At 47.1% G+C, this 16,867-nt stretch overlaps 1 protein-coding gene across 2 annotated transcripts in view; it reads left to right on the top strand.

The window, feature by feature from the left end:
- Positions 1-16,867, top strand: part of CCDC22 (CCC complex scaffolding subunit CCDC22) — a 102,709-nt gene that overhangs the window by 33,978 nt on the left and 51,864 nt on the right. For both annotated transcript variants that reach the window (XM_086940154.1, XM_086940155.1), the window contains exons 10-15: positions 4,029-4,148; positions 4,734-4,853; positions 6,222-6,338; positions 7,830-7,931; positions 8,725-8,832; positions 11,523-11,618. In XM_086940154.1, coding sequence (XP_086796280.1) covers positions 4,029-4,148; positions 4,734-4,853; positions 6,222-6,338; positions 7,830-7,931; positions 8,725-8,832; positions 11,523-11,618 — 663 coding nt within the window. The remainder of the gene's footprint in view (positions 1-4,028; positions 4,149-4,733; positions 4,854-6,221; positions 6,339-7,829; positions 7,932-8,724; positions 8,833-11,522; positions 11,619-16,867) is intronic.

Genomic DNA, 16,867 nt, shown 5'->3' with positions numbered 1-16,867 from the left:
ACAACAGTTCATCTAATAAATAAGAAAACTTCTAATGTATCACAAAATATATTTTAATTTTTGATTTTTTTCACTAAAACATTTAAAAATATTGAATAACAAACATCATGGTACGTTGTTTACATGAACAATGTCATAGGCAGTGAACATTTCATAGTGAGTAAGGAATTCATTTGATTGTCCAATTTTTTATACATACAAGCTGCCCAAGGAATCCTGTTTAGTCTTCATATCATGGATACATATGACTGAGAGCGGAAAACATTAATTCATTAATACATGATTCATGAATAATTTAGCTCGTGGTGTGAATGGCCTCGGTTTTGTTTTGCTGGCGATATAGCGACACTGATGGTGTAATGACACTTTGCACGTTTCGGCGGAAGGGCCTTCATCAGAAAGCCGTCGCATCCTTCAGTGGAAATTAAATATTCAAACAAAAGCTCCATGAAATGCATGCTGATATATTATCGACAATCCAAATGATTGCAAGCTCATTAAAATCAGCAGATGAATTGAAACCAAAGCAACCCCCAAAAGTGCTCTAAAGATACCATGTTGATAGCGAAAAAATAACATGATATCTTGAAAATCCCGGAGATGAAAGAGAAGATGAGGAGAAACACCACCAAATACTGTGAGTGAAGAAACGTTTTTATACAAAAGTCCTTGAAATGGAATTTCAAGGCTTGAGTGGCAGGGAAGTACATTTAAAATGATGAAAGCAGGAAAGATACATTCATGTAATAGGACATGCAGATAGCAAAGAATAAACCACGCCCATAGAGTGGTACTAAAGGGGGTGGTGATGGACGGAGCATCTGAACCAATCAAACACTCACACCCAGTCAAAAGATCTGGGTTTAATCCATCACCGTTCTTTAGCCCACTCTGCCACCCCAGTTCAAACATGGCCATATGCAAATCAGTCTGACCCTCTGCCTCATGGGAACAGTCCAGCCCGAACTGCCAAGCCATGCCTTCCCTGGACCGGAAACAAGCTTCCGAGGACCGGTTTCTGGCATTCCAGCCGTCTTCAGCCCGGCTTGCTTGAATCCAGTGGCAAAGTGAGCAAGGGATTTACGTCTGAGCATACCCTGCCACACTTGGGGGTATGCTCAGACGTGAGTCCCTTGTTCACTTTGCCACTGGATTCAAGCAAGCCGGGCTAAAGACGGCTGGAATGCCAGAAACCGGTCCTCGGAAGCTTGTTTCCGGTCCAGGGAAGGCATGGCTTGGCAGTTCGGGCTGGACTGTTCCCATGAGGCAAGGGGTCAGACTGATTTGCATATAGCCATGTCTGAACTGGGGTGGCAGAGTGGGCTAAAGAACGGTGATGGATTAAACCCAGATCTTTTGACTGGGTGCGAGTGTTTGATTTGTTCAGATGCTCCGTCCATTACCACCCCCTTTAGTAACGCCCATAGAGTGGCATGCATAGATAGATCTCAGTGATAGTGGTGACCTAAAGATTCCAGACAGAGTTGCAGATCTTAAGGTCTTTGTATAAATGTCATGCATCAAAGAGGTGCAAATTACCCAAACTTGCAAGAATAATGCCTTGGGGCTATGATGGAGATATAAGGACCACCGTAATAGGGGGCCTCGATCGACACTATGGTCCATAAAGAAGCACCGATGGGTAGAAGCCAAGGCTCGCAAAATCCTATATGCAAAAAGCAATAAAAACAGTGATGTTTGCAACTTAAGCAAGTGTACGATGGATCAAGTAACAAGTTATAATATGAAAGGGCTAGCCTAGGAGTGGTAAAGTTACCCGTCTGTTTGCCATGGGCATCAGAGGAAAGTTGGCGAAGGTAGTATGGCCTGGCCTGCTAGCCACCGACACTGGCTTATTTATTGCACTATTCAAAGAAAAGGGAACACACGGTAAGTGCGCAGGAGATGCCTAGTCTTTAGCACCTTGTGTTATAATCCTGGAATAATGTTGCATACAATTATCTATAATATAACTGGAAAAATTGTCCACAAGTGGAGGATTATCTAGTGCTAGTGGAATATGCCAAAATACCTCGAGCTTCATGTGCTGCTTGAGTTGTTCAGATGGGAAACAGTGGTAGAAATTTTGAAGAGCGGTATATCTCCGGCCTGGTCTCTCTCAGGTCTGAGGTATGGGATGCGGGCGTCTGGGTGATACCAGTGGTAGGCGTTTAGCACTATGCAGCAAGATAATAAAAAAAGAGGTCTGGGACTCCAAAACTGCCACGCTCGTAGGGAAGGGCCACGATATCCCACTTAACACGTGGCCTACGCCCTGTCTATATAAGCCGCAAGAGATGACTGCTCAAAGTTTTGAATAAATGTTGTATAAGCGGGATACTATAAACAACGATCTGTTCTGTCGGGTAGACAGCAATTTCTTTGTAGTGTCTTTATATTTAAAAAGATGATTGAAATACACAAGAAAGATACACTGACAGAAGATCTGATAGTGTATATTATTATCAAAATTATCAAAAGTTTTTTGTATGGTTTTCAATTATTCATACAACGGGTCAACAGTTACCACGACAAAACAAAATGAACAGAAGGCTGTCCGGTAATTCAATCGAGAAAAACGGCGCATGTGAGCTTGATTATAGTGACATAGTGAGTATAATAAAAAAGTGATGAAATCTGTGTATTTAAACACAAGGGTGACATAGTACTGTACATATATTTACAACAAAAACATAGCGAAACAGGTCCAATTTCAAGTTCAAGAAAAATCGCCCTTGGCTTAATAATTCTATAGATTCTCTGCTAGAAGGGCATCTTAGGACATGGATGGACAAGAAAACCATCAATGTTTCGACCCTAGAAAACAGCCTAAGTTGAGGAGGTCAAAGGCGGGTCTTCATCAGGGCAGGCGTTATATAGCAAAGCCGGATATTCAAAGGTGGGAATCACAACACTCAGAGCCTGAATGGCTGAGGTAGCTCAGATGAGAAGTTGAATGACAATTAATGTCCAACTTGTGGTCAGTATGAGTCTGACAGAATCATGCCAGAACGTAGCAATAAATGTCAAACGCGGCGTGTCTGTTTGATTGAGGCATCATTCCGTCTCTTTGGACATCAGGATATGAAGGGGCTGGGAAGGCCAAGTTTTGTCAGCGTTGCTCTAAGGAAGGGCCATTCTAGCGAGTCAAACGCATTTTCTGCGGCCAATAATGCCCCACAGCTGGGAGTGTAGGGGAGCTTGTGTTTAACACGGCACAGATTGTTCTCGGGTTGAAAGAGGTCGATCTGTGTGGGACAAACCAAGATTGCACCGGTGAAATAATTAAGTCCATCAATAGGGAGAGGCATGTGGCCAAGATTTTAGCAAAGATTCTGTTATCTAAATTTAGGAGAGAAAGTGGTCTGTATGAGACTCAAAGGAGGGGTTCCTTACCAGGTATAAAAAGTAATGTAGGGAACGCATCGCGAAGAGTGGTGGGGGAGAGACGGTACTCAGTGCCTCCGTGTATAGAGCGAGTAACTGAGAGGCAAGTAGATGGTTGTAAGTTTTACAAAAAGCTCCGGTGATGCCATCGGAGCCGGGGGCCTTGGTGCCATCCATAGCGTGGATGGCTTGTACGATCTCTTCGCATGTAATAGGTGCGGCAAAAGAAATTGAGTTGACCATCGGTAATCCACACAATGGCTATCTCAGCTAGAAATGTCGATATTTCAGTCTCGGTGTAAGAGGAAAGAGTAGAATAAAGGTGTTCATAGTATCTCTAGAGTTCTGTGAGGATGCCTTCGGAGTCGGACGCTATAGTACCATCGGAAGATCGGAACTCGTGATAAATGGCTGGTACGATTGGGGCACAGTAGGTGTGCACAGCCGTTCCCCATATCTTCTACCCATGGCATATTTCCCCATGTATTTCACTGCCCTGTCTGTATGTATACAAAGCCAGCCTCCTACAATATGCTGAAAGGAATCCGGAGGCCTGGATGGTTCAGTCTGGAAACTCGGCTTGCTCCTGAAGGAGACCCATTGATCGTTCTGTTTCTCTGCTCCCTCTTTGGCGTGTTCAGGACATCCTGGCTGAGCAGCAGCAAGAGATGGAGGCTTTACAGCAGCAGCTGGACGGGCTGACAGCGAAGATCGAGGAAGTGGGTGCAGACATACGGAAACTAAACCTCAGCATGGCACAGGTGAGCGAAGCAGAGGGTCTGGACTGGTGACTGGCTGAATGGCATGCACGGACTAGAGGCAGTGTGAATCCAAAGACGAACAGCATGCAGCAGGGATTGTCCTGTTTATACCACCAGTGAGAGGCAGGGAGAGAAGGGAATCAGAGGAGTGACTAGTACTGAAGTGGTAATGGCATATATGGCCCGAGTGAGAGACCAGGGAGTGAAGGGGATCTGAGAAGTGATGAACAGTGAGTGTGGAATGAGAAGCATAGGCCAGCTCTAAGAGAAGATATGAGGCAAGTGAGTAGAAGACGATGTATGTAGCGACTCTGGGAGTGACAAAAAGCCTCCCACTGTCAGAACTGAATTGAAAGAGGCAAACCGTGCCAGAGGGGAGGAGGGTCCGCGGAGTGATTGACCTTGAGGTAGGTGGAAGGGGTGGGTGGTAAGACACAGCAAGTAAATGACGTCAAGGGTACGGTTTAAGAGTTGGAGGTAGGTAGGCATTCTGTGTGGGAGCGTGTATGTTCAAGCATGTTGCCTGAACTTGTTTGGAAGTGAAACGCCGCCACATCACGGTCTTCATATTTTCCTTACTTTAAGGTGGATGATGAGATGAAACAAACACAGCTGGGCTCGGAGGAGAATGAAAGTGTGCTGAAGATTAAAAAGCAAGCTCTGGACTTGCTGCCGGATGCAGAAAACAACCTCGCAAAATTACAAGTATGTATCTGGACGCAACCTGTAGCAACGTTTGCAACTTACGTGGAATAGTCCCCAGTTTCAGATATCAACTTAAAAACGACCCCTAAATTTAGATTAAATTGTGTCTAACTATAAAAAAGAAGAAGAAATCTAACAGTAATTGATGTAACTGGTTCTGTGGGTCAGAATGAGGCATAACATTCAGGAAATGTTTGTCCCAGGTTTCTCGTTTTTTTCCATTTTCACTAGTTTTTCACCAGGTGAAATGTGTCTGCGGAAAAATTGTGGAGGTTCATTGATTACCCTGTGCTGCATTTACCCCCTGTTTTTACACCTCTGAGTCCTGATTGCACAGCGATTGGAATTTATCTCACTATAGTCTGTTGGAAGAGGCTATTCATCAACATGTCCTGCTGAAGGGCCACTGATTACCCAATTCATAACTACTGCCTAAGGAAACCTCTTCTTATGAATGAAAGGTTTGGTCAACCTCTCAATCTTCATCACATGATTTCATAATATACCAAGTCCAATCAAGAAAGAACTTTGGTGGAATTATGACTTCATGTGTATTCTAAGGGAGCCAGAGATACCAGTTTGAGAGAAGTGAAAGAACAAGAGGCCTGGGGTGGGTGCAGGAAATTCTATATCATCGGCTTTTGCAGTGTGAATCTGTGCTCGATGATCTAGAGGAGAGAGCCTGTGATGTGGAGGGTAACCCTGCTGTCTGCTGCTTCATTCTTTCCTCACATGCCAGTCACAGGGTTACAGACCCCGGAGATATTCATGGGCTGGGTTCTCCTTTGGGGGTCCTCTGTATCTGCTTCTGGTCACTCTACAGGTTTGTGTACAAAGTAGGTTCACAGATCCTGGTGAGATGCCAGAGTTGGATCTTTGATTGTGATTGGCCGATTTATTCTGTCCCTCTCGTGCTGTCCTTAGATACTGGTATATAGTGTTGTTTGGGAACTTGGAGAAGTGCCTGGAGGGGCTTCTCATTTTAGCTCTGATCTCTAGCTCCTCTTCCTTGAGAATGTTGCAGAGCTGTGTTGAGAGAGTGGTGAACGCACGTTCTCTTGTGTGGTGGAGACCTCGCAGCAGCCTAGCTTCCCCTTGAGATGTAGGGGGATGACTGTCTTGTGAGAGTGATGAAAGAGTTGAGGTGTCAGTGTCTTGTGGTTGGTAGACTCAGTTGGCTTCCCTTTCAGATGGTGGTCTTGAGAGGGGTGAACTATCCGAGGTTGTTTAGTCGCTAGTGGACTCTGTCCTTGCAGCAGCCTGGCTTCCCATTCAGATGATGGTGGCGTCTTATGAGAGGGGTAAAGGGTTATGGTTGTCTTGTGGTTGGTGAACTCTCTTTTCACTGCACCCTTACTTCCCTTTTAGGTGGTGGTGGAGAGCAGCGCTCAAAGGATTGTTCATCTCGCCAGCCAGTGGGAGAAGCACCGAGTGCCTCTGATTGAACAGCACCGGCAGCTCAAGAAGCTTCACGACCACAGAGAGGTGAGTCCTGCTGGCAGTGGGTGGGTCTCCGTCTCTGAGTGGCGAGGGCACTTACAGAGGGTCGGGTCAGTTGCCATCTGACTGTACGAACAACATAGGCAGCTAGATGACCGCCCTTCTCTGAGAGGGGAGGGTGTCATGATGACTTACTCCACAAGGGTTCCCCAAAGCAGGAAGCTGTGGGGTTTCACAAGCTTGGAGAGAGATCTGCAAAGCCCGGGGCCTGACGGGCTGTTAAAAGTCATCACACAACACATCTGCTTATTCTCTGCTATAAGTACCAGGTGTTAATATCGCCCTCATTAACTACTCGGGGGATGAGTGTCGAAGTCTGATTTACAACCACCATGGCATAAACCGTTTTGATTTCTCTTTGTGGTTGCAGGACTCTGTCATTCGCTCTTGAGTAGAAACACTCTCTTGTGAGCCCTGCAACCCCCCATCCGCAGCACAGCCCTACAATCATTCATTCCTGACAAAGATGTGTCCCTTTCAAACGTGAAGGTCTTTGTGTCTTGTCATGCCATCTCCAGCTCTGTGCAAAATTCCTCATGCATCCGATGGGTTGAGAATGCGTTCTACAGCCAAGTACACCTGGTGGGAGATGGGTTGAGTCCATAAGTATTGTTGCGGTGCGTGTGCACTAATGACTGTCTCTCCAGGGGGAGTAAAGTAGAACCAGAGATTTGGGGAAGCGGAGAGTGTGCTTCCTGGCCATATGTATTTGTAATGCACCTTCTGAGGCGTTTGCTTCTCCTGAGCTCAGGTCTGTGTTTGTACAGCTTCTCTTGTACACTCCGAACAAAGAAAAGCGTGCGTACTGTACTGCTGAGTGGCCTGTTCATATCTGTTAAACGCTATCCTCCCTTCTATGTTTCTACATTCATTTTTAACACTACCTAGGACGTGGGACAGTGTGTTGGACAGGAAAGCGGGTATTGTTTGATTAAAACACCTTGTCAAAGGCAGAATATTCATCTATGATTCTGGTCTTTGAGGCGGAATTGAAATACTCCTCCTGGACTGTGACATAATGTATATATTCTTTTTTTTTTTAAGGGGAGGGGGGGGTTTATATAGCACAAACTCAACTCAAAGGTATTAGAGCGGTTTACATGTGCAACAGTTACGTTACATGAGGACACATTCATTTTTCTGGTAGCCCCAGGGAGATTAAGTGATTTACCCAGAATCACAGGGTGTTGAGCGTCGTTGCCGAGCCTCAAGCCTGGTTCTCCAGCTTCGAGGTCGACCACCCTAGCCATTAGGCCACATCCTTTGATTCATAAATCATCTGGTGTGTGGGGGAAGCCCTGTTCTGGTATCAGGACTTGTCCAAGCAGCAGACCTCGACCTCTTGGTGTGGAATACAATAAGAAGCCCTTGGAGTAGGGACCCCACTGGGCATGGTTCCTGCTGGCATTAATATTGTAGTCTGTGTAGCTGAGTCTCCATGTGGCATAAGACCAATGTTTATTCCTTGCTTTGCAGCTGGAATCTTCTCGCAGGTTTGCAGACATTAAAGAGCTTCACGATCGAATCCGGGCTGGTGCTGACGAGGCGAAGCGCAAAGAGGAGCTGCACCGACAGCTGGTGAGTGCTGTGAGGCTTTGTGCACATGTCTGTGTCCTCACAGCTGGTGAGTGCTGTGGGGCTTTGTGCACATGTCTGTGTCCTCACAGCTGGTGAGTGCTGTGGGGCTTTGCACATGTCTGTGTCCTCACAGCTGGTGAGTGCTGTGGGGCTTTGCACATGTCTGTGTCCTCACAGCTGGTGAGTGCTGTGGGGCTTTGCACATGTCTGTGTCCTCACAGCTGGTGAGTGCTGTGGGGCTTTGCACATGTCTGTGTCCTCACAGCTGGTGAGTGCTGTGGGGCTTTGCACATGTCTGTGTCCTCACAGCTGGTGAGTGCTGTGGGGCTTTGCACATGTCTGTGTCCTCACAGCTGGTGAGTGCTTTGGGGCTTTGCACATGTCTGTGTCCTCACAGCTGGTGAGTGCTGTGGGGCTTTGCACATGTCTGTGTCCTCACAGCTGGTGTGTGCTCTGGGGCTTTGCCCATGTCTGTGTCCTCACAGCTGGTGAGTGCTGTGGGGCTTGTGCACATGTCTGTGTCCTCACAGCTGGTGAGTGCTCTGGGGCTTTGCACATGTCTGTGTCCTCACAGCTGGTGAGTGCTGTGGGGCTTGTGCACATGTCTGCGTCCTCACAGCTGGTGAGTGCTGTGGGGCTTTGTGCACATATCTGTGTCCTCACAGCTGGTGAGTGCTGTGGGGCTTTGTGCACATGTCTGTGTCCTCACAGTTGTCTCATGTGTGAAAGAGCTCTGTGGCCATCCCTTGTCTGCCAGGGATGTTTATTCTCCTCCTTAATCTCTGTCCTGCAGATCGCGGAGTATGAGAGCCTCCCAAAGGACGTGTCGAGAGCAGCGTACACCCAGCGCATCCTGGAGATCGTGGGCAACATCAAGAAGCAGAAAGAGGAAATCACAAAGGTGTGTCCTGCTTGATGCTGCGAGGAAGCAGCCTCGGAGCTGTATGAAAAGGCCTGCATTCAGCGGTGTGTGTGGAGCGCTACGTGGGAGGGATGTTGAGAAGGCGCTACCTGGTGTCAGTGAGAGATATTGGGAAGGATTTGCCAAAGCACCATGTAAAGGATACTGCGGCAGGAGATGTCTAGGCACATCCTAAGTGATTCTATCAGAGATCATGAGAGGGGGCTGGAAGGGAGGTACCTGGAATACGAGGGGAGCTTCCCGCGCAGTGTGTGAGGAATGCTGCGAAGGGGTTACCAGAGTGTGATAGCATGCTCTCTGCTGCTAATTTACTAGATTAGCATCCTAGTTCAGCCTTGGAACTCTCTTCTTCTTTCCTTATGCATGGCGTGTTCCCCTCCTCTCCCACCATGTTGTCTCGCACCTGAAGGATGTTGTCCATGTAGCGGATATTGAGTAATCGCGCACCCTCGGCCTTGGCGCTTCTGTTGGGGGCGACTTGGGACGCAATGCACTCTTTCAGTGGAGAAGAGCAGTGGGATGCTGCCAGGATTACACTGTTCAACCGTCAGTCTGCTAGAAACCGCTCCGCTCTGGGCTCCAACGTCTTTTCAAGAATCCCTACTTTTCTTATTTTGTTGCATCTCAAGTAACCGATAACAATGCACACGGCACTTATAGTTACTCTCACTCTACTCTGACCTTTCACTCACTGAGTGAAAATCAATCCAAGATGAAGTCTTTGCCCTGGCGCATTGTCTGCTAATGGTGGATCCGCACAACATCCTGCGACTCAAAGCTTTCTCAAAGAAAAACGACTTGTAATGTCAGGGCCTTACACTCGACGGCAGGAGTATGCAGAGCATGTGAATCTACACTACATGCTATGAAAATCTGCTTACAGGATAGTTCACTGGAAAAAACTAGTTGTAGTTAGGTTGGTGCCAAGAACTTAACTTACGTAAATAAAAAACTAGAAATTCACTAAAGAAAATCAAAGGTTAAAGTTAGTTAGGCTTTGGACTGAGATCAGAACTAATGTAAAAACCACAAAGCACTGAAATATGCTAGTTAAAGTTTAGTCGACCAACTATAACTTGCCCCGCGTTAAGCACTGCTTACAACCTCACATATGACATCACTAAAGATGTGCGTACCCAACCCTCTGTGTGGGCTCGGGCCCCACACCTCCCGTCTGTGTTTTAGGGTTGACGGGAGACTACGGCACTCATTTGTAATTTGAACAATGTTGTTCTTTGATTCTAATGAGTTATGTCGTCAATGATCGAAGTTAACATAGCCTGAGTGATGTAGTATGCAAGATCATAAGCAGCGCAGTGGGGAATTATTCACGCGTTTGACTTCAGTGAAGATTCCTACGTTACAGACTAGAGATTGATAAATATTTCTTGTCGTTCTGTACCATCCTGTAGTGCGTTCTCCATATATGTGAAGTGTCACAGCAGACCGCACTGATACGCTGTGAGGACTAACAGCCATCTCTTCTTTAAGATGCTCTGGGTATAAGTGGGTGTGGAGCATTCGCATCTCTGCCCTCAGCGTGCCATAAGCGGAAAGCCATGACTCCTTAAACGCCTCCTGACCTAATCACCACTCAGTACAGCAAGAACGGTAAAGATGGAAGACTGTTCTTGGCACAAACCTGCAAGCTGTGGAACCCCTCGACCAAGAACATAAGTAGGATCAGGAACCAACTCGAACTCAGGAAAGCAATAACAAAATGTGACATTTCCTTAAAAGTTGACTTAAGCCCCTGAAGGCCTTATACTATTTTAGAACACATGGGTCTGGGTGCTCAGCAGGATGACTAATCAAATGTTGCACGTGCTAAGCCCATGTTACGACTGCAAGAAGCAGACCGCGTTGGGGGCTCATTGCGGAGTTCCATCTATAAGTCTACCGATCCATAAGATCCCTGTTACACCATTAACCACCTCCACTCAAAACCATTTAGGACAACACTGGCAGTACGCGGAACTTGCCACGGACTATCCCTAACCTCATGCACGGCTCCAGCGTTCTCATGTAAAACTATTTCAAGCAACAAGCTACCAACCACGCGCCCAAGTGGCATCCAGGAAACTGAGGAATGCTGTTAATGTACGACTGGGCCCAGCAGTGCTTTATATAGTACACCTATGGAGTGGCCATTTACTCCGACCCTCTGAAGGTGCTTCGACCTTATAAGGTGTATAGAAAGCGATATTTGAAAACTAGGGCATTACAGTCCATCTCCCTGAAAGCGGAGGGCACAAGAGAACTTGTCATTGAATAAGCGCAGTATCTGGTGGTGTGAATAGAGGAACAGCGTCTCGGTGCGGCATTGACAATGAAGCCAACAACAAGCATTCTGGGACGATTGCTTGGCTTACGTTTTTATTCCAGTTCATGTGTCTCGAGTGTCAAACAACCGACGCCAATATTTTGCTTTCTTGGGTTCACATTCTGCTGTGTCGCAGCTCCCCAGCGTAGGTGCTGGCCTCTGTGGTTCTGGTCAGAGGCCAGGTTATAATATAAAGTGAGCACCGTGTTCATATTGGCTCAGCATTGTTCCAGGTTAGAGACCGTCTCTTCTTATATGTGTGTCTAGCCTCTACCTGCATTTTCCGGGGTTACTATGTCCGTGATGCTTGGGTCTGTGTTTTTATGTCACTCCTTTCTCTCCCCAGATCCTCTCGGACACCAGGGATCTGCAGAAGGAGATTAATGGTCTCACAGGCAAGCTGGAGAGGACGTTTGCTGTGACCGACGAGCTGGTCTTTAAGGTACGGGGATGGGGCTGCCTGTCCGGACCATGGGGACCTGGTGTTGTTGGACAGTGGACCGCGTGTGGAAACGGTGGACGGTTTCTGAGGTTCTGAGTGAGTGTGGGGGCACCGCTGTCAGCATGGAGACCTGGATGCTTGAACTGGTCCTGAAGTGAGGGCGCTGTGCCTGGAGTGGGCCACGGAGCTTCGATGTGGAAGAGGTTAGGCCACGGTTCATATGTGTCCTCTGTGATGGACAGGGGGATCTCAGCAGTTGGTGAAGTGTATATAAAATGGCAGAGTGTGGGTCAGAGAAATGCTATGAACAGTGAGAGGTGGTTCTAAGTAGGGTCAGGGACTCTTGGACTATTCCTGGATTGTCCAGAATCAAGTTGAATAATTAAAAACTGAAAACATGGCAAATTTTAGCAAAGCATGAGTCTTGACATAGCAGCGATTGTGCAGCATTGGGCTGTTGTAGGTTGACATGCTGTGCGTGTTCGGCCACCTTGTGTTTGATCTTGAAGTGTACTTTATGTGAATGTTCGCAGTACGTGCACGTGTGATGTAGGTAGGAAACGCTCCATGCACCCAACTCCGACTCCACATTCAGATTGTTTTGCAGCCTCTTGTTTTGCTGCAAAGGGTGTTTCTTGGTATCAAAAGCAACACAGAGAGATTCTAATAAACCCTGCGTGTGTTATTGCTCAAAGGGCTGTTTAGTGTTATTCAGGTAACAAGCAGATGATTATAGTATTAGGCGACACACTGAACTGTCTGAATAATGAGTCGAGCCATCAGCAGTGGGCAGGTTTCTGTTGGGCCAAAATCCCGCTTTTCAGGAACTAAGAGAGACTTAGTTGTGTTCCTGAGTAGTAGTATACTGCAGGATGTATATAACACAGCCATGAATTCTCTCTTTACGCATTTACGGATCACAACATTTCCAATATTAATGTTAACCCATGAAGTGGATTTCTGCAAAGAAAGTCTGTTTTGGTAAACACAAATATTTCTGCTGAGCCATTTCCCAGGGAAAAATATAAACAATGAAATGGAAAGGTCTGGAACCTTTCATATTCGATTCCCTAAATAGAACCTTATGGCTGAGGAAAACAAGTGGTCATTCCAACTCTGAAACAAAGAGGGAGCACACTCCTACCCTCTCAGCCGGATCGCCCCTTTGCATTCTGGTACATGCAGTTCGTATGATATGAAGATTCAGGAAACAGTTCGTAAGTATTTCATCAAGATTGGTGCAAGTCTGTACTTGATATAAGGTATCTCTAGACACGAGACACGACGCGTGTTTCTGGATCATATCCTTCATCAGTATAGATCGGTTTGGGGTGGCTTTGAAGGCTGCCAAACAACACTAACAGGCTTCAAATGCCTCTCGGGCGCGCAGGTGCATCACCAATAGCTCGTCAGCTACGGAGGCTAACGGGACCCCTTTAACAGGAAACAAAGAGGGAGCACACTCCTACTCTCTCAGCCGGGTCGCCCCTTTGCATTCTGGTACATGCAGTTCGTATGATATGAAGATTCAGGAAAAAGTTCGTAAGTATTTGTAGCGGAGTGGGAGAAATGGACCGGAGACCAGACCTTGGTATATAGGGCTTTGTTTTAATAAAGGGCTTATTTTTCTTCATTAAATGTCTTTCGCGTGAGGGAGCAGCCGGATCCGTGGTTGCTGTGGAAGAATATGGGATGTTCCTCCTTAGAAAACAATTCCTACTCTTCTTTCTTTATGCCAGGATGGTAACCTTCGATGGTTTGAAATCCCCTCTCCGCTGCGTAAGCGAGCCAAAAAACAAAAGAGAAGGGACACGTAAGACAACAGCCTGAAGACTGTATGGTTTAAGGGTCCCGGGGAGTGAAGGGATAACACCAGTGCTCTAGTGAAACTTCTCTTAGTTGAATTTCTACAGTGCTCTAGTGCCCACGATGTGGAAAAGAATGTAAGGGAGGGAGGTACAGAGGTGCGTGGAATCACGGGGAAGTGCTCTGATTTACCCTTCCGCTACCTGTTTGCATTGCCTCCCCGCCTCCCGACCCAGCTCGACACCCTCTGTTGTACCTGGGAAAGCCACACTCCTCCGTGAGTGTGGCTGGGCGAGTCGCTGGAACGGTGGCCTCCAGGCTTCTCATCTTCTTCGGCTTCTCTCGATCTTCGGTCTGCTTCTCCGTCTTCCTCCTTCCGAACGCTATCACCAAGCTCCTCTCCGTCCTCCTCGTCGGTGACGTCACACGCCGCCTTCAGGGCTTCCTGCCTTTTCTCCAATGGTCGGGTGTCCACGTCATTTCAGGGCGGTACCTTTCTCACTGCGTACGCCCCCTTAAAGGGATATTCCTCCTCATCTTCCGCTGGTGGACCCCAGAGTGGCTCTTGTTCGGTACTCCAGTCCTTCTGGTTAGATCGAAAAGAGAGGAGAGTCAAGGAGTCCACAATCTACCAATCCGTCGAGGGAGCCTGGCATTCGGTCACCGGGTACTCCCGGTTACAGTATTTCACCAAGATTGGTGCAACTCGGTACTCGGTACTTGGTATAAGGTATCTCTAGACACGACTCGTGTTTCTGGATCATATCCTTCATCAGTAGAGATCAGTTTGGGGTGGCTTTGAAGGCTGCCAAACAACACTAACAGGCTTTGTTGCCTCTCGGGGGCGCAGGTGCATCACCAATAGCTCGTCCGCTACGGAGGCTCACGGGAGCCCTTTAACAGGTAACAAAGAGGGATCACACTCCTACCCTCTCAGCCGGATCGCCCCTGTGCATTCTGGTACATGCAGTTCGTATGATATGAAGATTCAGGAAAAGGTTTGTAAGTATTTCACCAAGATTGGTGCAAGTCGGTACTTGGTATAAGGTATCTCTAGACACGAAACACGACTCTTGTTTCTGGATCATATCCTTCATCCTTCCAACTCGGGACACGAGATGCCAGAATACAGCAAGTGATTGTACACCGTAACAAGATGCAAACAATGCTTAGGGGTATGTAACTTTCCCATAGTACTGCGTTGCTAGCATAAGACTGCCTGTTCGATTTGGAGACGGGGAGGAATTATGATAGTCTGTTACAAGTGCATTGTGGGTTTCCTGTCAATGTAAGGGAGCGTCATTAAACTTTCTCCAGATTTGGATCTTCGTAGGTTAACGTGCTCAAGTTATGCCCTGATGTCAGACTGGGAACCTTTTGTGGTCCGTGCTAACATAATACAGTACATGATCCCTCAAACAACATTCAGACTGTCCTAGACTTGTACAGTCTATGCAGCCTATTGTATGACACATGCTCTAGTCGATGAGGAAGAGAGATGCGGCGCTCCACTTCCTCTCATATGCTCTGCTGCGGAGATTGTCTACTGCTTATTTGGTGAATGGATGGGAATCCTCAAGGCTCTTTCGGTCGAAGCCTACCAGGCTGCGCACCTGTCTGCTTTGCTAAAGACATCTTCGGACATTCAGGAAGCTGACCTAGGAATGCACCAGCCCAAAAATTGACTTTGTATAACTCAAAAATAATAAAACTCGACTAATTAATTTGAAAACAATATGTACATCTGTTAAAGAACAATATAAAAGAGTTTTTTAAAAAAAATATTCTTACCTTCCATGTTCTGTCCTACAATATTTTTGATATTTTTTACATCACAATAATTGGGACACCGTGTTTGTGTCTCACAATGTTTGTGAAACAGGTTTTTGGCGGACTACCAAAGGCGCTGCTGCATTATCTGTAACGGAAGTAAACAAAAAAAGTGATGGATGGAATGCTTGAACTGATCTCAGCCACTGGCAGTCACTCAGGACTTCATCCCAAAACACTGTTTTTTGCCCACCATGCCACCTCCGATTAGACCAGGCTTGTGCGAATCAGTCTTGACCCAGCTTCAGTGGGAACAGTGCAGCCCGAACTGCCAGGCAGGGCCTTTGTGAACTGGAACACACGCAACCAAGTCCCTCTAGCCGTGCTCGCCATGCGGGTACAGCTTGGTTCCAGTGGCACAGTGATCACAGGACCCACATCTGGGCATACTCTTCCCACCTGTGCATCACAGTGACATATAATAAAAAGTGATGGGTGGAATTAATCTCAGCTACTGGTGGTTACTTGGGCCGAGTACCAGTCCATCTTTATTTTGCATGTGACGCCTCCTCAATTTGGACCCAGTTAGCTGAGGTGATTGGCATTCCACAGCTCTTATCTCTTTTTATACCTGTCCGCTTACAGTCAGACTTTCAATGCAGCGCCTAGGGATCTTGGCCCCCTGCATCTCTATAGTACTACATGCTCTGCTCCATGTATGAATGTTTCTGGAATGCCTCTGCTCAGTGGTCCCACAAGGAGGGTCCCTGGGAAAGTCTAGTGTTGTAATGGCCACTGACAATCGTTCTCTGCAGTGGTAGAACAGCAGCAGCCTTTGCAGGGCAGGCCTTTCTCAGACCCCCTTCAGCAAGTTACGATCACCACAGATGCTCCTCTCACCGGGTGGCAGGCACATCTTGACGGTAAGACAGTCTAGGTAGTTTAGACGCCCTCATCACCAGGGCCAGCACATCATCTATCTTAAGTTAATAGCCTAGCACGTCACTCTCGCGGCCTTCCATTAAGGCATTCAAGACAAAGTAATCCTTATCAAGGCAGACAGCATGACCACAATGTGATACCTTCAGAAGCAGGGAGGCACCCAGTCCTTTCTGCTATCAGCACTAGAGCAAGAGACTGGGCCCTCTGCCACTTCATAACCTTCGGGCAGAGAATCTTCTGTGAGTGGATGACTTAGCAGGTCTGCTCACCCGGATACATCAACCAGTCCAGGAGTGGAATCTCCTCCCTCAAATCCTACTCCAGTCCTTCCAGAGCGGGGCCCCCCACAGACAGACCTGTTTACCACTCCTGAAAATGCAAAGTGGCCAACTTCATCTCCAATTACACGCAGTCCGTGGGCGATGTAGAATGGATGAACTGGTCCTGGATCTTTACCTTGCTTGTCTGCCCCTCACACTCCTTTCATATGTGGTTTGTAAGATGACTGCAAACATCTCTTAACCCTTATGTTGGTTGCCTCCACCTTTGCTAGACATCACTGGTACTCAACATTTTCCAAGATGTCGATCAGCCCCCATGAGAAGATTCCTAACCGGCTAGATGAACCTTTCACCTGCAACCAAAGCGAGATCAGACGCCCAGACTCCAAGTAGCTCAAACTAGCGATCCAGTGTGAGAAGTTGGCCCGATATGCAACGTTCGCTATTCTA

This window comes from Lissotriton vulgaris, chromosome 10, assembly GCF_964263255.1.
Source record: "Lissotriton vulgaris chromosome 10, aLisVul1.2, whole genome shotgun sequence".
In the NCBI taxonomy this organism is placed as follows: domain Eukaryota; kingdom Metazoa; phylum Chordata; class Amphibia; order Caudata; family Salamandridae; genus Lissotriton; species Lissotriton vulgaris.
Note: the sequence above shows the minus strand (reverse complement) of the source record. Positions and strands in the feature narration are given on the sequence as shown.